This window comes from Malaclemys terrapin, chromosome 7 (genome assembly GCF_027887155.1).
Source record: "Malaclemys terrapin pileata isolate rMalTer1 chromosome 7, rMalTer1.hap1, whole genome shotgun sequence".
NCBI lineage: Eukaryota > Metazoa > Chordata > Testudines > Emydidae > Malaclemys > Malaclemys terrapin.
Genome location: NC_071511.1, coordinates 45,811,393 through 45,835,426, shown reverse-complemented (window position 1 = coordinate 45,835,426; position 24,034 = coordinate 45,811,393). Strand labels below are relative to the sequence as shown.

The window sequence follows — 24,034 nt, the reverse complement described above, 5'->3', positions numbered from 1 at the left end:
CCCACCCATCCCGGGCTACCTTGGCAATTATCCCCCTAGTTGTGTGATGAATTAATAAAGAATGCATGAATGTGAAGTAACAATGACTTTATTGCCTCTGCAAGCGGTGCTCGAAGGGGGGAGGGGAGGATGGGGTGGTTGGTTTACAGGGAAGTAGAGTGAACTGGGTGTGGGGGGGCGGAGGGTTCATCAAGGAGAAACAAACAGAAGTTTCACACCGTAGCCTGGCCAGTCACAAAACTCGTTTTCAAAGCTTCTCTGATGCACACCGCGCCCTGCTGTGCTCTTCTAACCGCCCTGGTGTCTGGCTGCGCGTAATCAGCGGCCAGGTGATTTGCCTCAACCTCCCACCCCGCCATAAATGTCTCTCCCTTACTCTCACAGATATTGTGGAGCACACAGCAAGCAGCAATAACAATGGGGATATTCTTTTCGCTGAGGTCTGAGCGAGTCAGTAAGCTGCGCCAGCGAGCTTTTAAACATCCAAATGCACATTCCACCACCATTCGGCACTTGCTCAGCCTGTAGTTGAACAAGTCCTGACTACTGTCCAGGCTGCCTGTGTACAGCTTCATGAGCCATGGCATTAAGGGGTAGGCTGGGTCCCCAAGGATCACAATAGGCATTTCAACATCCCCAACAGTTATTTTCTGGTCCGGGAAGAAAGTCCCTTCCTCCAGCTTTCGAAACAGACCAGAGTGCCTGAAGATGCGAGCATCGTGTACCTTTCCCGGCCATCCCACGTTGATGTTGGTGAAACGTCCCTTGTGATCCACCAGGGCTTGCAGCAGCATTGAAAAGTACCCTTTTCGGTTTATGTACTCGGTGGCTTGGTGCTCCGGTGCCAAGATAGGGATATGGGTTCCGTTTATCGCCACACCACAGTTTGGGAATCCCATTGCAGCAAAGCCATCCACTATGGCCTGCACGTTTCCCAGAGTCACTACCCTTGATATCACCAGGTCTTTCATTGCCCTGGCAACTTGGATCACAGCAGCCCCCACAGTAGTTTGCCCACTCCAAATTGATTCCCGACTGACCGGTAGCTGTCTGGCGTTGCAAGCTTCCACAGGGCTATCGCCACTCGCTTCTCAACTGTGAGGGCTGCTCTCATCCTGGTATTCTGGTGATTCAGGGCAGGGGAAAGCAAGTCACAAAGTTCCATGAAAATGCCCTTACACATGCGAAAGTTTCTCAGCCATTGGGAATCGTCCCACACCTGCAGCACGATGTGGTCCCACCAGTCTGTCTTGTTTCCCGGGCCCAGAATCGGCGTTCCACGGCATGAACCTGCCCCAGTAACACCATGATTTGCACATTGCTGGGGCCTGTGCCTTGTGAGAGGTCTATGTCCATGTCAATTTCCTCATCACTCTCGTCGCCGCGCTGCAATCGCCTCCTCGGCTGGTCCTGGTTTTGCTTTGGCATGTCCTGGCTCTGCATATACTCCAGGACAATGCACGTGGTGTTCATAGTGCTCATAATTGCCACGGTGATCTGAGCGGGCTCCATGATCCCAGTGCTATGGCGTCTGGTCTGAAAAAAGGCGCGAAACTAGTATCTGACGGACGGAGGGAGGGAGGGAGGGAGGGGCGAGTGACGACATGGCATACAGGTACAGGGAATTAAAATCAACAAAGGTGGCTGTGCATCAGGGAGAAACACAAACAACTGTCACACAGAATGGCCTCCCCCCCCAAAGATTGAACTAAAAATCCTGGGTTTAGCAGGCCGTTGATTTCACGGAGGGAGGGGGAAGCAAATGAATACAGAACAAATCTATTTTTTACATCTTAAGCTGGCAGACGACGGTGCAGCATGACTGATAGCCCTCAGCATCTTCTGGGTGCTTCTCAGAAAATACTGGGCGCTTGGCAGAAAATAGCATACTACGACTGATAGCCATCATCGTCGAGACAGTTCGATAGGATTGAGCATGTCTGCCCAGGTGCCCATGATTGACAGCCACTGCAGTACGATGACGACGGATACCAATCGTAATATACCATCTTCTACCAAAAGGCAAGGGGCTGCTGCTGTGTGCCATGCAGCCCCACGTCTGCCAGCCCCACGTCTGCCAGCACCCAGATCCCCGATGAAGGCTACTAGTCATTGTGACAGTGTACCCCATAAGGCTTTATGGGGAGGGGGTGCTTATAAATGTATGTATGACATAACTGGAATATGTTTTGTGCTGCCTGTGCCATGTAACATATCTCCGTAAGGGTTATGGTCTACTATATCTATTCATCCTATTTGTACACATATATCATTTTCTACTCGAGGTTAAGAATATGGGCTGTATGCTTGCCTGATTTCTAAGTAAGCTTTGTGAGGCATTTGGTTAGGGTTACCATACGTCCTCTTTTTCCCGGACATGTCCGGCTTTTCGGCAGTCAAACCCCCGTCCGGGGGGAATTGCCAAAAAGCCGAACATGTCCGGGAAAATGGCGGCTCTGTTTAAGAGCCGGGCTGCCTGAACGCTACCGGCTTCGGGCAGCCCCGTGCCTCCAGACCCTGCGCTGCCGGAGCCCGGGAGGGGAAGTGCCCGGCTGGGGGCACAGGGTCTGGAGGCACGGGGCTGCCCGAAGCCGGTAGCGCTTGGGCAGCCCGGTTCTTAAACAGAGCCTCCAGCGGCTGCGGCTCTGTGTAACTGACACTGTGTCAGTTACACAGAGCCCCGGGGGCTGGAGGCTCCAGCCGCCCCCGCTCTGTTTAAGAGCCGGGCTGCCCAAGCGCTACCGGCTTCGGGCAGCCCCATGCCTCCAGATCCTGCGCCCCCAGCCGGGCACTTCCCGTCCCAGGCTCCGGCGGCGCAGGGTCTCCAGGCACGGGGCTGCCCGAAGCCGGTAGCTCTGGGGCAGCCCGGCTCTTAAACAGAGCCTCCAGCGGCTGGGGCTCTGTGTAACTGACACTGTGTCAGTTACACACAGCCGCGGCGGCTGGAGGCTCCAGCCGACCCCGCTCTATTTAAGAGCCGGGCTGCCCGAGCGCTACCGGCTTCGGGCAGCCCCGTGCCTCCAGACCCTGCGCCGCCGGAGCCCGGGAGGGGAAGTGCCCGGCTGGGGGTGCAGGATCTGGAGGCACGGAGGCTGCCCGAAGCCAGTAGCGCTCGGGCAGCCCGGCTCTTAAACAGAGCGGGGGCGGCTGGAGCCTCCAGCCCCCGGGGCTCTGTGTAACTGATCCAGTGTCAGTTACACAGAGCCAAAGAGGAGCAAAGCCTCCAGCCCCCTGGGCTGTGTGTAACTGACACAGAGGCTCTGTTTAAGAACCGGGCTGCCCGAGAGCTACCGGCTTCAGGCAGCCCCCTTGCCTCCGGACCCTGCGCCGCCAGCCAGGCACTTCCCCTCCCGGGCTCCGGCGGCGCAGGGTCCGGAGGCACGGGGGCTGCCCGAAGCCGGTAGCGCTGGGGCAGCCCGGCTCTTAGAGCCTAAGAGGAGCAGAGCCTCCAGCTGCGGGGGCTCTGCTCCTCTTCGGCTCTGTGTAACTTATACAGTGTAAGTTAGGCAGAGCCGCCGGAGCCCCGGAGGGGAAGTGCCCGGCTGGGGGCGCAGGGTCCGGAGGCATAGGGGCTGCCCAAAGCCCGAGCGCTACCAGCTTCACGGTTTGCTGGGCAGCCTCCAGACCCTGCGCGCTGGGGCTCCAGCTGCGCTGGGGAAGCGCCGGCCGGGGGCGCAGGGTCTGGGGGCTGCCCGGCAAACCGTGAAGCTGGTAGCACTGGGGCAGCCCTTTCCCCCTGGCTGGGAGTGGGAGGGAGGAGGGGGCGGAGTTAGGGTGGGGGAAGGGGCGGAGTTGGGGCGGGGCTAGGGGTGGGGAAATGGGCGGGGCCATGGCCCGTGGAGGGTCCTCTTTTTTTATTTATGAGATATGGTAACCCTACATTTGGTCAGCTTCTTTAGGAAGGAATTTGCCAGGTTAAGTACCTGATCAGGAGACACTTAGGGAACAATGCATCTTGGAATGCTCCAATCCACATGAGAAGTCTTCCTGGAGACATGCAAGATGCCATGTGGACAATGGCGTCGGCCTGCAAAGACTGAGTCATGCAGGGGCATGTGACTTGCCCAGGTGACTCCAAAACTCCATCTTGGAGCTGGGCTTTGCATAGGAGGGAGGAGGGGGGGTCTCCACCCACAAGAGAGAGTCTACTTAAGCCTGTGGGAGACCCCTCCAGGTTGTCTTGAGCTGGCTAAAGAAGGAGCCTCTCCACCCCCCCCAGGATACTTGAAGGAGACTGAAACAAAAGACAGTAACTACAGGGGGTGTGAGTGATTGCTGGACCCAGGCTAAAAGGAGCTTAGCCTGTAAAAGGGAGCACTCTGGAACTGGTGAGGAAATTATCTGTATTCAGTTTGATTAGGCATAGATCTGCGCATTTTATTTTATTTTGCTTGGTGACTTACTTTGTTCTGTCTGTTACTACTTTGAACCACTTAAATCCTACTGTCTGTATTTAATAAAATCACTTTCTATTTAGTAATTCACTCAGAGTATGTATTAATACCTGGGGGAGCAAACAACTGTGCATATCTCTCTATCAGTGTTATAGAGGGCGAACAATTTATGAGTTTGCCCTGCATAAGCTTTATACAGGGTAAAACGGATTTATCTGGGTTTAGACCCCATTGGGAGTTGGGCATCTGAGTGCTAAAGACAAGCACGCTACTGCGAGCTGTTTTCAGGTAAACTTGCAGCTTTGGGACAAGTGATTCAGACCCTGGGTCTGTGTCTGGAGTCAGACGGGAGTGTCTGGCTCAGCAAGACAGGGTGCTGGAGTCCTGAGCTGGCAGGGAAAACAGAAGCAGGGGTAGTCTTTGCACATCGGGTGGCAGCTCCCAAGGGGGTTTCTGTGATCCAACCCGTCACAGTGGCGTAGTCGAGCAGGATCTGTGCACAGTTGATTGCTTTGAGATACTGGTAGTGATTTTAAGTGAGGTTTAAGTGTGGTGGCTGGAGAACAGACAAAGTGGTTACTGGTTTGTTATTTTCTGTTTGCTTATTTCGGGCAAGGGAAGTAGGGACAGAAAAGGAAGCTCTCTGTTAACTAAGAATCCCCTGAGCTGAGTGCATCTCAGTTTCAGTGAACTGCAGAGGGGTTGTAGCCCAGCACAAGAAAGCAGGACAATGAGTACCAGTGATGCTGCTATTAAACTAAAGCTGGCCAGGTTGGAAGCAAAAGAGAGAGAAAGTGAACATAAGAGACGGCTGGAACTAAGACAATTAGAAATTAGTGCCATGGAGGCAGAACATGCAAGGGAAGAGGCTGCCCACAAGAGAGCTATGGAGGTCGAGGCAGCGAGGGCGCGAGCGGCGGCGGAGGCAGAGGCAGCTGCCCACGAGAGGGCTATGGAGGCCCAGAGGGAGGCCCGGAAGCATGAACTGGCTGTTATGGAGTCAAAGAGACAAAACCCTTCCCCTGCTGGCTCCACTTCCCCAAAAATCCACAAATGGGAGCGGCTATGTCCACAGTATGATGAGTCCAGCGATATCGCCGAATATTTCATCACCTTTGAGAGACTGTGCACCCTCCATGCCATCCCTGAAGATCAGAAGATGACCACATTGATAGCAAAATTGACTGGCAGAGCTCTGGACATATTCAATAAGATGCCTATTGATGATGCTTCAAACTATGGTAAATTTAAGGAACTGGTTTTGAAACCGTTTCAGGTTACACCTGAAACCTATAGGGTTAAATTCAGGAGCCTTAAGAGGGGATCTGGATTAAGTAATGTGGCTTATGCCAATGAAATGAGAGATTTGGTAGATAAATGGGTGCGGGGGAGAGGCATTACCAGCTTTGAAGGGATGTGTGATCTAGTTACTCAGGAACATTTCCTGAATATGTGCAGTGATGAGGTAAAACAGTATTTGTGGGACAAAAAGGTAAATGCAGTGGGTGAATTAGCTGAGTATGCTGACTCTTATGAACAAGCCCAAGCTGCAATCAAACACAAACCACTGGCAGAAGGGTATAAGGTTGGGGGAAAGCAGAATCACCGTTTTACCCCTGGGTCTGGGAAAAAAGAGGCTGGGCGGTCACCTCCCCATTCCCCTGGTACTCGACCCAAATTTCCTGTGCAAGCAGAGGAGCCCAAGAGGTGCTATCATTGTAAGTCCACTGAGCACCTGAGGAATAAGTGTCCCTTACTGAGTGAAGCTGCGGCTTCTCAGAGCCAGGCTGTGGCCTCTTTCCACACAGGATTTGTAAAGCTTGCTTCCACACAACCCAGCAATGAGCATATGCATGCTGTTAAATTGAATGGTCAAATGCTTCTGGGATTAAGGGACACGGGTGCTGAGATTTCTGTGGTCAGGAGGGACCTAATCCAGGAGAAGGATTTGTTGCCAGGTAAAATGGCAGAATTAGAGCTGGTCGGGGGTTACAAAGTCCTTGCACCTTTAGCTAAAGTACACATGCAAACTCGGGATTTGCAGGCTGAGCTGACTGTTGCAACGGTGGCACACAATTTTGCACCGTTTCTACTGGGGAATGATTTATTTAGTGTGGCAGAATCTGTCCCAGGGTTGGTTAGCAGTGAGAAGGAATCTTGTGCCAAAAGCCCCAGAGGGGGGGGCGAAGTCACACAGACTGCTGGGGGAATAGGAGGGTGTCTCTTAGATTCCTCTGCAGCAGTAAAGGATGCAGCTTCGGGGGCAGGGCTGATTGTAGCCGGTTCCTGTAGCTCTGGGGCTCAAGGGAAGTTCCAGAGGGAGGAGCTGGGTTCCTGTAGCTCTGGGGCTCAAGGGAAGTTCCAGAGGGAGGAGCTGGATGAAGCCAGCTCCTGTCCCCTAATCATCTCCCCGGGGGAGGGGGATGTACCACCTTGTAGCAAGGAGGCCACCACAGATGCTGACTGCCAGGAAGTTGCAGGTCAGCAGGGGGCCGGGCCTGCCCTAGGGTGCACAGAGGTGTGTGTCCCAAAGGTGGAAGTTGGGGTCCTGGGGACCACTGTGGTGGGAACAGGCCCCAAGGACTCTATAGCTGAGTGCCAGCCCAACCCGAGTGGAAGGGGAGGGATTTTGCGGGCCAGTGAGAGGTCTGTTGTAGCTGGTAGCTGTGAGGCCACAGCTGGGGCAGGATCACCTTCCCTTTCAGGGGACACAAGAGTGTCGGACCCAGAGGGGAGACCAAAGAGGGAAGCCCAAACGGAAGGTCAGGGGGGGCCAGAGAGTCCACCCACCTTTTGTGGGGAGGGGCTTTCCCAGGAAGAGGGTGAAAAGTCTGCATTCGAAATGCCAGCCCCCTCTCCTGTGGATCAGGTTTTAAGGGAAACCTGGGGGTCAGGTCTCCAGGATGAGGGGGTCTATCCAGCTGACCCATTGGAAACAGAAAGTGGGGTGCCCAGAGGGGTCCAGAGCACCCCAGGGAAAGCTGCTGTTCTTGCTACACTTGCAAGAGATAAAACTCTCTCTCCAAGACAGGGGGGGGGAAATCTCTTCATGGGAGGAACTTCACGAGAGGGAGGGGCCGAGGACAAGTATGGTTGTAGTACACCCTTTCCTGGCCAAAGACCCAAGCACATGCCCGAACTAGAAGTCTTCCCCAAAGAGGCAGAGGAATCTGCATCAGAAGGTCTACCAGAGGGCACAGAGAACTGGGAAAATGCAATAGATGCTAAACAAGTCAAATTGAGTGAACGAAGCCTGTCCACTGTAGATTTGCTGTTAACCTTGTCTCTTTTGCTAATTCACCTATGGGTTAAAACAAAAGAATTCACACTAGTGGTAAACCCTTTAAAGATGTGGAACATATTTGGTTTGTGGAATAAGCTGTCATACATGCTGGGGATGGTGACAGGACAGCCCCACCAGCATGTTACTTTACAGCCCATACCTGTAAAAAGCAGCAAAAGCATAACAGGCCTGTGCTGCTGTGTAGAAGGGGAAACTGAGGCACACCGCCTCATGGCATTGGTGGCTAAATGCCAAGATACCTCCACGTTAATGAGTATTGCTGCCTGCATTCTGTTAGCAATACTACATCCCTACCTGTTTGCAAGCATCTGGGGACCAGGGACCCCAAAACGGGCTAGAACCCCCAGGAGTGACATCATATGGTTTCAAGGTACTGAAAGGAAGTGTGACCAGAAACAAACAGAAATTTTACAGGTGCTGCCTCCGCCATGGACAGTGTCCAAGTCTCTGGCAGTAAGTTCAGGGGGAGGGTGTGACAGTGTACCCCATAAGGCTTTATGGGGAGGGGGTGCTTATAAATGTATGTATGACATAACTGGAATATGTTTTGTGCTGCCTGTGCCATGTAACATATCTCCGTAAGGGTTATGGTCTACTATATCTATTCATCCTATTTGTACACATATATCATTTTCTACTCGAGGTTAAGAATATGGGCTGTATGCTTGCCTGATTTCTAAGTAAGCTTTGTGAGGCATTTGGTCAGCTTCTTTAGGAAGGAATTTGCCAGGTTAAGTACCTGATCAGGAGACACTTAGGGAACAATGCATCTTGGAATGCTCCAATCCACATGAGAAGTCTTCCTGGAGACATGCAAGATGCCATGTGGACAATGGCGTCGGCCTGCAAAGACTGAGTCATGCAGGGGCATGTGACTTGCCCAGGTGACTCCAAAACTCCATCTTGGAGCTGGGCTTTGCATAGGAGGGAGGAGGGGGGTCTCCACCCACAAGAGAGAGTCTACTTAAGCCTGTGGGAGACCCCTCCAGGTTGTCTTGAGCTGGCTAAAGAAGGAGCCTCTCCACCCCCCCCCAGGATACTTGAAGGAGACTGAAACAAAAGACAGTAACTACAGGGGGTGTGAGTGATTGCTGGACCCAGGCTAAAAGGAGCTTAGCCTGTAAAAGGGAGCACTCTGGAACTGGTGAGGAAATTATCTGTATTCAGTTTGATTAGGCATAGATCTGCGCATTTTATTTTATTTTGCTTGGTGACTTACTTTGTTCTGTCTGTTACTACTTTGAACCACTTAAATCCTACTGTCTGTATTTAATAAAATCACTTTCTATTTAGTAATTCACTCAGAGTATGTATTAATACCTGGGGGAGCAAACAACTGTGCATATCTCTCTATCAGTGTTATAGAGGGCGAACAATTTATGAGTTTGCCCTGCATAAGCTTTATACAGGGTAAAACGGATTTATCTGGGTTTAGACCCCATTGGGAGTTGGGCATCTGAGTGCTAAAGACAAGCACGCTACTGCGAGCTGTTTTCAGGTAAACTTGCAGCTTTGGGACAAGTGATTCAGACCCTGGGTCTGTGTCTGGAGTCAGACGGGAGTGTCTGGCTCAGCAAGACAGGGTGCTGGAGTCCTGAGCTGGCAGGGAAAACAGAAGCAGGGGTAGTCTTTGCACATCGGGTGGCAGCTCCCAAGGGGGTTTCTGTGATCCAACCCGTCACAGTCATACTGCACCATCTACTGCCAAAAGGCAATTAGCTGTTGCTGTGTAGCAATGCAGTACCACGTCTGCCAGCACCCAGAGGACATATGGTGACAGTGAGCTGAGCTGAGCGGGCTCCATGCTTGGCGTGGTATGTTGTCTGCACAGACAATTTTAACAAATTTAACAAAAGGGGAGTGTTGTTATCTCCATTATACAGCTGGGGAACTGAGGTCCAGCGAGAAAGGAAGTGACTTGCCCACCCAGGAATCAAACCTGAATCTCTTGAGTCCTAGTCCAGTGCTCTAATCATTGAGCAGACTTCCTTGGTCCTGGTGATACTTGACACTGCAGGGAACAGTAGGACAGCTGTTTTCCTGATGGCTAGTAAAGATGATGTCAAAGTCACACATTTAAGGCACCGTACAAACTTGAGCAACCACTGAAGGACAAAACCAGAACGAAAGAGGTCCTTGGCATAGGTTAGAAAAGGACAGTGGTCTGATCACAGGACTGTGAGTCAGCAACTCCTGAGGCTAGCGCTAGCTCTGACACTGACTACGTCTATGGCCTTGGGTAAAGTCATTTAATAAAAGGGCAAATTAAAATTAAATAGGCCTCTGACCCTCCAAAACTACTGGATCTCCCCAAAGCCCTGAGCAATTTCTTTCACTCCCACACTGCTTGCTCTTCTCTGGTCTCCTACACAAAGCTTTCCACCCCACGTCTACAGTCTTTCCTTCCCCAGCCCAGAGAACATATCGGTTTCTCATTAACTCGTGGCTGTGTGGGTTCCAGCCAGATTTCCAGGCCTGGATCTCTTAGTGCCCAATCCTGCTGCATTGCAGGATTCCGTTCCGGCTCTGAATCTGTTGCATTGTCCTGTCTGTGCCGCCCCCATGGAGATAATATTTACCATCCTACCTCACGGGACTGGAGGGTTGTGAGGATTAAGTCATGTCTGTAAAGTTATCTAAGTGCTAAGCATTGTCACCAGATCTGACATAGATGCCTCCCTCGGCTGTTGAATGCCCGTGTTATCCAAGAGCATTTGTTATGATTCCCACCATGGAAAATGGGGCAGTTAATACACATTTGGGGTTGTGCATTTTCATTACCTACTAGACCAGCAGTCCCCACCTGTGGCCCCCAGAGCACTCAATAATGGCCTATGGAAAACTGGCTGGTGATGTGGCACTGGCTTGTCTTCCTCCTTGGCCTTGTCTTCATCACTAGCCTATTTTTACCTAGAGTTTATTGAGTGCTGATTAATGTGAGATACTTATCCCACTTGTGAAGGCTAGTGTAGACATGTCCCCACGCATGATTTCCTGTGCAATCCTGGCCATAGAACTTCACTCAGTAGTTCCTCTTTCAAGCCCAATACATCTCCATCTCCTGGGGTGGAGTCCTGGCCCCCATAAAGTCAATGGGAGTTTTGCCATTGACTTCAGTTCCACTAGGATTTTACCCCTTGCCTCTTGTTGCTTTTCCAGGCTTCAAGAAGAAACAGCTGAAAACAAGGAGTTTGGCATTGTCTTCACTCGGACAGAAGCTGTATTGCCGAGAGTTTGCCTCAACACCGTGCAACTTAAAATTACAACTGCCTTGTCTTCACTAGGATTGTGACATTGGTTAAAAAAACCCTTTTTCCGAGTGAAGGCACAGCCTAGATGATCACACTCGTCCTGGGCCTCCAAAGTACCCTAATTGTGAGCTCATCTGTAAAAAGTATGTGAACGTTCATACGAGATCACAATAGCCTATAATAACAAATGTAGATGGGGAAAAAGTGCTAAAAAAGAGACAGAAGGACTGAATTAATCCAAACCAAAGGCCAACGGATATAATTCAAGCCATGTTAAGATCATGCCTGGTAAACAAGAACAGTGTAAGACCGGAAATCAATAAACCAAAATTGCTGTGTCAGAAATTAGGCCTAATTGGTGAACAAAGCAATGAGGGGCTGAGCTATTCCATCCATCACTCCCATTTGGGGTCCCCAAAAAGGACTTTGGGGGGAAATCTGGCTACTGCAGTGCTGAGTGACTGAGAGACAAGAGAAGGAGCGAGCTTCACACAGGGGACCCCGGGATCCAGCATAACACCATTGTGCAGGGGCGACTCTATGTATTTTGCCGCCCCAAGCATGGCAGTCAGGCAGCTTTCGGTGGCATGCCTGCAGGAGGTCCGCTGGTAACGCGGACTCGGCGGCATGCCTGCGGGAGGTCCGACAGTCCCGCGCTTTCAGCGTACCCACCGCTGAATTGCCGCTGAAACCGCGGGACCAGCGGACCTCCCGCAGGCATGCCGCCGAAGGCAGCATGACTGCCTCCCTCACGGTGACCGGCAGGCTGCCCCCTGCGGCTTGCCGCCCCAGGCATGCGCTTGGTGCACTGGTGCCTGGAGCCCGCCCCTGCCATTGTGCCTTCTTTGTCCTAATCCTGGGAGCTGTCCTGAGCAGAGCAGGCCAGAGAGAGGGACTCAGATGACATTATCACCTCCACTGGCTCTGACTAAATCCCAACTGCCACCTGAGACATGAGACTTTGTCTCCCCCATATGTCCCTTTCCTTCATACCTTATTTCTTCTCTTTCCTACCCCTCTCCGTTTTCCTTCTACCTAATCCAAGTTTGTCTTAGTCAGCCAAGACTGTATACACCTCTACCCCGATAGAACGCTGTCCTTGGGAGCTAAAAAATCTTACCGCGTTATAGGTGAAACTGCGTTATATCGAACTTGCTTTGATCCGCCGGAGTGCGCAGCCCCGCCCCCTCACTGCTTTACTGTGTTATATCCGAATTCGTATTATATTGGGTCACGTTATATCAGGGTAGAGGTGTATTTTGCAGCACCGATGTAAGCTTGTGACCAGAAAGGCAGCTCAATGCAATGATTCCAACAGCCAGATGCTGGTACCAGTTTGCCAGGTCTTGTGGTGGCTAATATGACTGTGTGCTGGGCCCAAATTTTTCAGCAGTGAGATTGCAATGGAATGTCGACATCAAAGACAGAACTGGATTTTCTATCCCTGCTGTTCCTTTCTCTCCCCTTTTGTGTGTTTACTAATGTCTCTTTGCCCCCGAAAGGACATCTCCAAGAAGCCAATATAAATGATTGGGCTACACCAGAGAACGGGACTGGGACCAGACCAGTCCAAGATTGGGGGAGAGCAAAGGCTGCTCTGGGTGTTGCTGTGATACATGTACTAAAAATAATTATTTTGATGAAACCTAAAAGCAGAAGTGAAACTTGTGAGGGCCGGGGCGAGAATGATGAAACACAGAGGCTTGCAGTTTATATTTGTATTGTTCCTAGAGGTGCATGAAAGCCCACCAAAATAAAAAGATTCAATTAAAGAGACATGTCGGATAATTTTGCATCCAGATGTAGGGTTTGAGCTAAATGCTGACATCAGCTCTTGCAAACATTTTCCTATTTGGAAGTAAAACATGCTCTTGTTTAGCTTGACATTTCCTCTCACAACCCCAAGGTAACCACTCTGGTAGGACCAGGAAGTGAAAGTGTCTATTGGCAAAAAGGGAAACTCTTTTCACTGTCCAAGTTGAGTCAAGAGCAGAAAACAAATGGTGAAAAGCACATTGGATTATACAAATTCTTTCTGTTTGACTTCTTCCAGGTGTTGGTGGTAATGCAGCAGAGAAGGATGCTTGTTTGATTATGGTAGTGAGGCAGTGTACAGATACCCCAATGAGCGCCAGAGAGCTAGGCCGCTATACAGGCACACAATAAAAAGATAATCCCTGTTCCTTTGTTTTTGTCACCTGTGTAAGTATTAATTTGTATGCAGTGTAGGTGTTGCTGTGTTAATCCAAGGATATTAGAGAAACAAGATGGTGAGATAATATCTTTTATTGGACCAGCTTCTGTTGATGAGGTCAGAATTGCTGTGTAAGCTGGAAAGCTTGTGTTTCTCACCAACCAAAGTTGGTCCAATAAAAGGTATTACCTCACCCACCTTGTCTCTCTAAGTATTAATTTGGTAATTTACTGAATTAAGCTAAACGGGTATAAGGGCAAGGGCTTAAAATGGTTTAAGTGCATCTACATTGCAGTTTCAGCAGTTTAACTGAATCTATTTCAAATCCATTTGGTTCCACTAGTGGAAGTTTTCTAATACAGACAAGGCCTCTGTGAAGTTCCTCTTCTTTCCCATGTCCCTTCCCTCACATTCTTCCATGGAAGAGAGTAATCTGTCTTGTGACTTCCAACCTGTTCCTTAAGGAGCAAAGCTGGTGTCACTGCCAGTAGGTGGTGCTAGCTGATTTGAGCATCTTTGTGCTGTTCATTCAGGGAGAGCAAAGAACCTGCTCTGCCTGCAGTGGGTTTTTCTGGAGGTGAAAATGAAGGGAGTGGGAGAGAAGCGGCAAACTGCATGTTGTGCTCTAAGATTTGGCCTTTCTAAGTTTTAGGGAAGAGAGAGTCTCCTTCGTACACCCATATTATGCAGTTCTGGTCACCCCATCTCAAAAAAGATACGTTAGAATTGGAAAAGGGTACAGAAAGGGGCAAAAAAAAAATGATTAGGGGTATGGAACAGCTTCCATATGAAGAGAGATTAAAAAGACTGGGACTTCTCATGTTGGAAAAGAGATGACTAAGGTGGGATATGATAGAGGTCTATAAAATCATGACTCGTGTGAATGAAGTGAACAAGGAAGAGTTATTTACTCCTTCACATAACACAAGAACCAGGGCTCACCCAATGAAATTAACAGGCAGCAGGTTTAAAACAAACAAAAGGAAATACTTGTTCACAAAATGTACAGTCAACCTGTGGAACTCATTGCCAGGGGATGCTGTGAAGGCCAAGATTATAACAGGATTCAAAAAAGAACTAGATAAGTTCATGGAGGATAAGTCCATCAATGGCTATTAGCCAAAGATGGTCAGGGATGCAAGCCTATGTTCTGTGTGCCCCTAGCCTCTGATTTCCAGAAGCTGGGAGTTTACCTGGATCATTGGTCTGACCCAGTATGGCTGTTCTTATGTCCCCTTTTTTTCCAGTGTTGTCCTTGTCCTATGTCTTCCTACAACTTCTCTTGACACCATATTGCCCTGGCAGGATTACTCAACTGCCCTCCTCTGCCTCCCTCATACGCTATCTCTTTTGCCCTCTGTTCCCAGCCTCCTCTACTTAGGAATCTTAGTTAGGGTCTCTCCTCAGACTCTTCATCTCCTTATCTAGGCCAGAGACAGATCTATCCATGTTGGTAAGGCAAAAAGCCTGAAAAATGTGGCTACAATACAGATTAAATCTGCATGCAATATGCATAAATGTTAAAGGGAGTGTCCTACTGGACCCCTCTCCCTATCAAAATCCACCAGCTCCTCTCAATTCCATCCCAACTCTCCATCACTACCCTTAGGTCACCCACTTGGGGGAGAAGCTTGAGTCAACACCTCCTGCTGCTACTCTGCCCTCCTTCCCCTCCTGTGCCCCTATTCCCCCTCTGCTGCTGCTCTTTCTCCACAACCTCCACTTCAGGATGAAATGTGTATGGAACATGCACAGACATCTGCCAGTCTGCCCCACAACTTAATCAATTTCCCTCCCAAAGCTAGCAATGCTCCCCAGTATCCCCATAGCACCCTGTCATGCTTCTTCCTTTCCCCTGAGCCTAGCCAATCTCCCTCTGCATGCCAGTACTTCAGAGGTGCTTTCCCCACCTTGGGGCTCAGAGATCCGGCTCCTGCTCCCACCTTTGCTCAGTTCATACCAAGTCTCTGATGGGAGGAGTTAAAGGCAGGGAGGGCACTGATTGCCTGGCAGAGGAAGGCGTGACAGATGCATCAAGCCATGCCCCCTCTGGCAGCCAGCTATAAAAGTTGGAGCAGAGGCAGAAGGGGCTGCAAGGCTAGAGGTCAGGTAGGAGGGGATGTGTAAGCATGCCAGGCATCAGGATTGAAATGCTTAGGTTGGAGCCACAGGTGTGAGGGATTGACTCAGTTCTCATAAGTAGGTGTCTTCAACCCTGTGATGTGCTGGAGGAGATTAATCAAGCCACAAGTTATCTAAGGAAGGAGAAAGACACCCGGGTTGGCACCTGGTCAGTAGAGGGCCCAGTGTGACACTCAGCAATCAGGACCAGGAAGGGTTACACTGAGCATCCAGATAGAGGCTGCAAAGGGAAGAGCAAGGAACAATCTCTGAGAGGCAGCAGCAGCTAGAACCCCAGAGGGTCAGAGCCAGGAGTGGTCATGAGCTGGCCCACAGCAGGACTGAGAAGGGGAGAAGAGCAGCTCAGCTGTGTAACCGCCCAGTGGATCTGGAGAAGTCAAGGATGTGGTGGTAGGATCAGGAAAGTCAGGGTAGGAGCCTGTAGGGAAAACTGGCACTGAAGCAACCCCAGCTGGCAGGATGTGCAGTCACAGGTGGCTAGCAATGCCAAGGGAAAGCCTTGTGAAAACAGCACTCCTCCCAGAATCTAAAATAGCAGCTGCATATAAAAGCTGTATGGGGGGAAGAGTCTCTGGAAACCAGGCAGGGGAGGCTCAGGGATGGGGTATCTGACACTTTTAACGGTGCTGCCGCTGGGAAAAAACTGCTGGGCACTTACAGGGACTATTTTAGAGGGGGATTTACCCAACCCAGGGTGGGAAGTGGGCACATCAGGCCAGATGCTGGGGCAGAAGGGTGTAGCTGTAACTCTCCTCTCTATCCAGGAGAAGCCCCCAAACGTGGTTCCATTGGGACCAATGCTGGGAGCTCAGGTGATGATGTGATAGCCTCCATGTGTCACCAGGTGGTTAGAGCAAGAGATCAGCCCAAGCAGCGCTGGGACGAGGGAGGCAAGCAGGCAGGACACTGACTTGCGCGGGGTGCAGTGCAGCTGTGCTGCTGGGCTTTTTCTTTTTCCTTTACTCTGATTGGCCATCCTCTTTATTTTGCTCGCTGGTTGCCTGGATGGTGGGGTTGGGGTCTTTTTGCTTGGCCAAGGGGGCAGCGCTGAAAACATTTTTCACCCTGGGCAGCAATTCAGCTACGGCTGATCCTCAGCCGAGGCCTCTGAGGCCAGTTTGTTTGCTCTCCAAGAGAGGGCTGGACTTGAAGAGGCACCTTTGGGACTGGCCCTGTGGGTCAAGGTTTCCGTATTATTAGGCAGCACCCAGTGGGGTCTATTGAGGGCTATAATAAGGCTGGGATGTTGGTTCACTTTTTCTACTGGTCCCACCATAGTGAAGCTTTCCTGTCAATGCTGCAGATGTCCAAGTTCAGTGGGCACTGATCCGGGGTACAGCCTATTGGGCCTGGCTTCAGCCTCCCAGTGCCCCTTCACCTGAGCAGGTGTGGGGCAGGATCTGAGCAGAAGCATGGCCTAGTGTGTAGGGCACCCACCTGGGACTTGAGAACCTGCGGATCTATTTCTGGCTCTGCCAGGCACATGCCAGCTCCAGTGTTGGTCTCTATTCGCGGGTGAGCGTGGGACAGGGGCTGGCTGTGACAAGATGTGTGTACAGCGCCCAGCACAGTGTGGGGCAGGAGCTGTGACAAGATGTTTGTGCAGCGCCCAGCACAGCATGGGGCAGGGGCTATGACGAAGTGTGCATACAGAGCCTAGCAGAGCGTGGGGCAGGAGCTGTGTGACAAGGTGTGTGTACAGCGCCCAGCACAGCATGCAGGGGGCTAGCTGGGACAAGGTGTGTGTACTGTGCGCAGCACAGCATGCGGCAGGGGCTGGACAAGATGTGTGTACAGTGCTGAGCACAGTGTGGGAGAAGGGCTGGAGCAGGGAGTACCCAGCATGATGCGGGGGAGGGGCTGTGACGAGTTGTTTGTGCAGCGCCCAGCATGGGGCGGGGCAGGGATGAGGTGTGTGTGCAGCGCCCAGCACAGTGCAGGGGAGGGGCTGTGATGAGGTGTGTGTGCAGAGCCTAGCAGAGCGTGGGGAAGGGGCTGGGACAAGGTGTGTCTATAGCGCCTGGAACGGTGTGGGGAAGGGGCTGTGACAAGGTACATACAGCGCCTAGCACAGGGTGGGGTGGAGGCTGTGTCACAAGGTGTGTGTACAGGGCCCAGCACAGCACAGGGCAGATGCTGTGACAAGAGGTGTGTACAGCGCCCAGCACAGCATGGGGCAAGGGCTGTCTGGGACAGGTGTGTGTACAGTGCCTAGCACAGCATGCAGGGGGCTAGCTGGGACAAGGTGTGTGTACAGCGTCTAGCACAGCATGCAGGGGGCTAGCTGGTACGAGGTGCGTGTGCAGCGCCTAGCACGGTGCGGGGGAGGGGCTGGGACGAAGTGTGTGTGCAACACCCAGCACGAGGCGGGGCAGGGGCTGGGAGTGGGACGAGGTGTTTGTACAGCGCCCAGCACAGCCCATCCCCCCAGCTAGCACGAGGCCGTTCCCCGTGTACCGGGGCCCCGTAGGGCCCTCGCCCAGTTGGCTAAGCGAGCCCGGGTGCTCCGCCCATAGCGGCCCTGCCAGCGGCGCAGCCCCCGCAAGGCCGAAGGCTCCCCGGGTCTCTGGGCTGCGCAGGGTCCGGGCCCCTCGCGGAGCCCAGCCAGGCCCCGCCCCGCAGAGGCGGCGGAACCCGGAAGCAGGCGGTGCTTCTGCCAGAGCCGTTTCCTGCCCGGGACGCAGTGGCCAGGGCGGGAGCGGAGCGGAGCCGAGCGGAGCCATGGCTCACCAGACCGGCATCCACGGTAAGGGCGGCGGGGCCGCTCGCCCAGCCGGAACCTTCTGTCACCGCGCGGACCGGGCCGCAATACCCGTCCGGGCCGGACCTCCCCGTCCCCCGGATCTCCCCTGGCCCTGCCTGCGCTGTCGCGCCCCCAGCGCCCAGCCTACTCTCTCCCTTATTGATGCACTTATAGCGGGACCCTGTGGAGCCTGGAGCAGGATCTCTGCCCTAGGGGGTTGCATGTCTCCTCGACACACCTGGCTCCCCATGTGCCCTATGTACTTACTGCCCGACCCACAGCAGCGCCCCTTCTCCGGATCTTGGCCCTATACAGCCCGTAGACCTACAGCAACAGATGTCCCTGGGGAGGTTGTGTATCCCACTCGGTCCTCCTACAGGCAGTCACGTTTCTGCTGTTTAGTGGTTGTATTGCGGTAATGCCTGGGAGCCCCAGATGTAGACCAGGATCCCCCTGTGACAGGCGCTGTACAGATGCAGACTAAAGAGAGTCCTTGCCCCAAAGCGCTTACAAGCCAAGTACAGAGCCTGTATGTGCTGCGTTGTCTGCACTGGCATCTTGCTTTTATATTCTTGGACATGTGTATGTAGTAGTAACCCCCCCCCCCCCGGTGGACTTTGTCCCCTGAGCCCTGAACCTAACTGAACCCCACCATGTGAGGGTCACCCTATCCCCATTACCCAGCCCGCTTACTTATACCCATGACTGTCTGTACTTTCTGTATGAGTGATGGACCCTCACCGCTTGTTGGCTGTATCTTGATCCCGCCCACCATTTGCCCTCCCCATTGGGGACATTGCAGTCTGTATATATTATGTGTGCTGCCCAACCCCCAAATACTAGCATCCCCCTATACTCTGTATGTTACCCCCAATGACCAATAACTGACTCTTCAAATTTTATGTATCATTTATTTTTTTTTAAATATTTTCTAATAAAATTTTAAATCTCTGCTATATAGCCTATAGACTTGATGGCTTAAACATCTAGCCTATCACCAAGCCTTCAGCACCTTCCCTTCTACAGCACTGAGCTTGGTATGGCTGCAGGATCTTCTCTCCTATGGTTTCTATAAATGTTTCCTGCCAGTATTTGGTTCTATAGAAAATGGGTGCAAATGCAGCCTATAGATATCTTAGTGTCCTGTCTTTGTGCTTAGTAAGCTGTTTATCAGTAACTTTGTCCATCTGAAATGTTCTTGCTTTTCCTTTGCTGCTCCATTATCTCATAACAACACGTTTAGCTCTGCAGTGTGAATCATAATCTCGGGAACCATTTCCCTTCCTGCAAAGCAGGCGGCTGCTTGATTTGTGTGTGCATGTGTGTCTCATTTTTTAACGTGGTCCCACAAAAGTCTAGTTGAAGCTTAAATAGCATCCATGTGTTTAGATTTACTTGGGTCTCATTTCAACTCTAGATGCGTCATGGCTGTGAAAGTTTGAAGAGAGTGCAGAGTTTGATCCAGAACTAAAGGCAGTAGTGCCATGCTAATGTTGGGATGGAGGGCAGGGGAGGAGTTGAAATATTCATCTCCCATACCTTTTATTGTTCTCTTATTTGTAACATTTTACAAAGAACTGCCAGGGAGCAGACAGGCACGTAAAGCCAGACTTGATGATAAATGCCTTACATCTCTTAAAACTGCATGAGACACTGTCCCAGCAGGGTCACTTAAAGATCCACTAATATCTAATCAGGCCCAGATTAAAGAATGTTGGGGTCTTATGTGCAGTGAAAATTGGGGAGGGACATCTTCCTTAAAGTGACACCACCCCATAGAGACCCCAGAATGCCCTTCTTTGTCTAACTCTCTCACAGACCCCCGAATGCCCCTTGTTGTCCACATATACCCCGACAACCTTCTGACTGCTCTCACTCACATCCCAGCAGCTCTGACGTACATCCAACTCCCTGCTTCCCCCAGTTCCTCAGCTCACCAGCCACAGGCTCCAACACTCCCATCTAGTGTCTGGGATTCACTGGGGTCCTTCATGATCAGCACTCTGCAGCCCTCCCAGACTAGGGGAGCTCCTCCCAATCCTGGATGCCTAGCTCTGCTCGCTCACATTGCCTGCCTGGTACTCCCATGGCCCACACTGCTCTGGTTTGGCCCAGCTATCCATCTGTTCCACAGTCAACCTATGGAACTCTTTGCCAGAGGATGTTGTGAAGGCCAAGACTATAACAGGGTTCAAAAAAGAACTAGATAAATTAATGAAGGATAGGTCCATCGATGGCTATTAGCCAGGATGGGCAGTGATGGTGTCTCTAGCTTCTGTTTGCCAGAAGTTGGGAATGGGTGATGGGGTGGATCACTTGATGATTACCTGTTTTGTTCATTCTCTCTGGGGCAGTTGGCATTGGCCACTGTCGGAAGACAGGATACTGTGCTAGATGGACCTTTGGTCTGACCCAGTATGGCCGTTCTTATGTCCATGGTGTTGCGTCCTTGAGTGTTTAAAAACTTGGCTAAATCAGAACACTGTTATTACTGTTGGAAACAATCACTGCATTGGTTGTCTATGCTACTAATACAAATATTCTAGCATGGACAGCTCTTGATGGCAGAGAGCAGTGCACTGGTATGGTGGTTTTATAATCTACAGGAAGCCCTTAGATCAGCTATTCAGCTGTACAAGTTTGGGCAAATCACGTCCCTCCAAAGCAGATCCCAGACCTGAATGGGCATTAACAACTGAGAATGCAATCAAAAGATACATTTGTGGCTGTGTCACTGTGTCCCTAGTTGCTGAGGCTATCTGTCTTGAGGCCAACCAAACATTCCATGGGACCAGCCAGAGTTAACCTCCTGGATTTCAGGTGTATTCCTGGTCCTTTGATGATAAGTCCCATCCCAATTGATAGAACAAAGGCTCCAACCAGATATTCTAGAAACTTTGTTCCAAAGTTCTTTACACTACTGTTTAAGTGCCAACTGTGTGTTCACCTTTTACAGATTTGCAGGTGCCTCTGGGGGGAACATGACCACCAATCTGCAACCGCAAACCTACACAGTTTTTTGTTTGTTTTAGCAAGAGGAAGGAATGCCTTCCCCTGGGTTTCAGTTGGAGGAATTTCAATAGTCAGAATATAGTTCCTTAAATTAGAATTTGGTCATTACTTTGGAGTTACCAGCCCTATTCTAGCACAAAGTGCCATGGATCTTTAATGAGCATGTGTGGTCAGGGTATTGGTTTTGTCTCCCCTCCACTACCACAGTGCCCCCTAACACGGGTGTGGAGCCCTGGTGCCGTATTTACTTCAAGGGAAGCATTCTAAGTATCACCCCCATGTCCCCTAGAATTTCCTTGGAGGCATCTCCAAGTCCTGACTAGCCTGAGGGTGCAGCTGTTTATTGGAATTTAGTAAGAATTACCTTTTTAATGTCCTCTAGAACTTCTTTGGAAGCAGCTGACTCTTCTTGAATGAATAAGGTAGCTTCAGAAAGAATAGCCAGACAATTGAGGGGGGGTAGCTAAATGAGCCATGGGAGGTGATGGTAATTCTACTTGGATTTAAGAGTCCTAACTGTGGGGCTTTTCATTACTTTATATTGTTTTTCTACCTGGTAACTAACTTACAATATTAATCAAGACTTAAAATGTTGCATAAATTAAGCAACACCGTCAATATGAGAGCATAGAAGTTAGAGACGCAACCTGAGGTCATCTTGCTCATCCCCTTGGACAAGGCACGGTTGTTCTCTAAAATATATACTTCAGTGTTTTTGTCCAGTCTGATTTTAGTGAATCAAGCGGTGATGCTTCTTCCACTACCCTGGATAGACTGGGCAATATAATAGATCTCAGTAATACTGAATGTATCCTTATATTAAACATATTATTGTGATCTTTTTGCAAGTGTGTTCAATTTATGGTCACTGTTACTTAGTGGCTTAACCACTTTCTTCCTGTATGAACTTCTGTTACTCAAGGACAAAGCCAAGAATGGCCTCTCCCTTTGTATGCTTCAGAAAGAGCTGTACTGAGAAATGGTTATTGAGAGTATTACATGTTTGTCACTCTAGGCTCTCCTGATGCAATGATCTGTGACTTATTATATTGGATCTCAGCATTCTGGCATAACCATCAATGTTCTTATCCCGTGACTAGGACATTCCTCTTTGTCCTGGGCTATCCACGGTGCTCTGCCAGAGTGCTGCCTCCATCTGGAATAAAAGGGGAGTCCATGGCCAATCCAGTCCTATACATCTCTGCTAAGGCTGCCAACCCTGGTGTGAATTTAGATGCTGGATCTCTGCTACCAGAAACAGAAGTGAAACCCATCAGCTCACTTCTTAAAAGTCAGTAAGCAGCCATCAGACAGTAATGAGTTGCAGCCATTATGGGCTGAATTTGAGCTGATGATCTGGGTGGGGAGGGGGAGGAGAAGCTCTATATCCTATGTCATGTGCACAGCATTGTAATGTAGCCCAGTAGATCACAGAAATAAAGAAAAATACAAGAGTAGATTAAGCCTAGCACCTCCTCCCCCTTCTCTTATTCTTTCAACTCTCAGATCAGGTGCATTCTTCATTGGGCAGAATAGAGTTAATTCCAAAGTTAGTCCTTCTTATTCTGCCTCCCCGCCCCCGAAATCTCTCCGGCATTGGTGTGGTCAGCCAGTGACATTCCTGAGAAGTGACTCATAGTGCCTGCCGTTACAGTCAGCCATGAACCTGATGCTGTTTTGGTCTCTCTCCAGGGCAATGCACATCATCACTTCCTGTCTTCCTTACAACCCAGTTACACACCCTTTCCCTCATCAACCTGTAAGTTAACAGGAAGGAGGTTTGAATTTCTTTTTAAGTAATTGCAGCACCACAGTGACAGAGGAGATCAGTGGGTAGAACCCCTTTGTATTCCACCAAGTTTAACTTTATCTAGTCAGTAGCTTATAGTGGTGCAGCTGCCTGCCTCTAGCGCTGTCTGGCCTGGGGAAAGCTAGCCTGGTTTAAAATTTCCCTGGTAGGATTTAGCTGTGAGAGTGAAATCTGGGTTAGCGCCTCCAGATTGTCCCACCAGGAACGAAATCAGAATCATGTTTGAGACTTGTTAAGGGAGATCGTTTCAGACGTTATTGTGGGACAAGCTTGTAGTGTGGTTTCAAAAGTGAATTGTGTGGATGCAGACTGTGCTACTGAACTTCCAACGGCGTTCTTTACCCCAGTGTAGAAGGTGGCAGAGTGGGAAAGGTTTAGCGCTCTCTGTCCATTGCAGACTAAAGCACCCAGTGCCATTTGACCTGAGCCTTCGTCTGTCCTTTGGGAGGCAGTAAATGACGGTTGGATCCATGCACATTCAGTGCTTCATGTTGAAGCTTCCTGGAGATACAGTTCCTTTTTAAATATAAATCTGCTTATCAAATGCCTAAGACACCGAGCTCAGGCTATGGCAGTTCTTTAAGGAAATCTGCTGAGTGTGTTTCATATCTTTTTGTCCTCTACTGTTGTGGAGAGACTTCCCATCATGGTAGTATTATTGTCATCTTTTTTTCTCCTGTAAAGAATGGATAATGTCATATCAGAAATGGCAATGGCTTGAATCTGATTCCAGTGTTGCCTTCTATTGTGATGTCTGAGGCTGGTAATTGCAAGGAAGGAGGAATTTTCTAGATCCTCCCTGTTCTTGGAATGTTTTCGGTTTGGCCTTCGCGGTAAGGGGCAGCTCTTCAAATACTGCTATAGGATAGGTGTCAGCCAGCTCAGGACAGGCTACAAACAGCCAGCTAGCAATGGCCAGTTGGTACCAGATTAGACTAATTCAGGATGCCCACACTGTCCAGAACAGAATGACTGGTGATGCCACACCCTGACCTTACTTTCCGTTGTGACCCCTTTGGTCCACTCATGGTTTTCCTCATACATGCTGTATGGAAAGATGAACAGATATGTGGGATCTTTACTAAGTGCCAGGCTGGCTTAGTGGAAAATCATTTTCCCAGTGCTTAACTCAGCACTTGTGTCTTCAGCTCTCCTTTGTGGGGACTCCAGGATTCAGGTGCCAC

At 50.4% G+C, this 24,034-nt stretch overlaps 1 protein-coding gene across 1 annotated transcript in view; it reads left to right on the top strand.

The window, feature by feature from the left end:
* Positions 1 to 17,930: 17,930 nt before the first annotated feature.
* TWF2 (twinfilin actin binding protein 2) overlaps positions 17,931 to 24,034 on the top strand; it is a 71,348-nt gene continuing 65,244 nt past the window's right edge. The window contains exon 1 of the mRNA XM_054033308.1: positions 17,931 to 18,031. Coding sequence (XP_053889283.1) covers positions 18,007 to 18,031 — 25 coding nt within the window. The 5' untranslated portion in view covers positions 17,931 to 18,006. The remainder of the gene's footprint in view (positions 18,032 to 24,034) is intronic.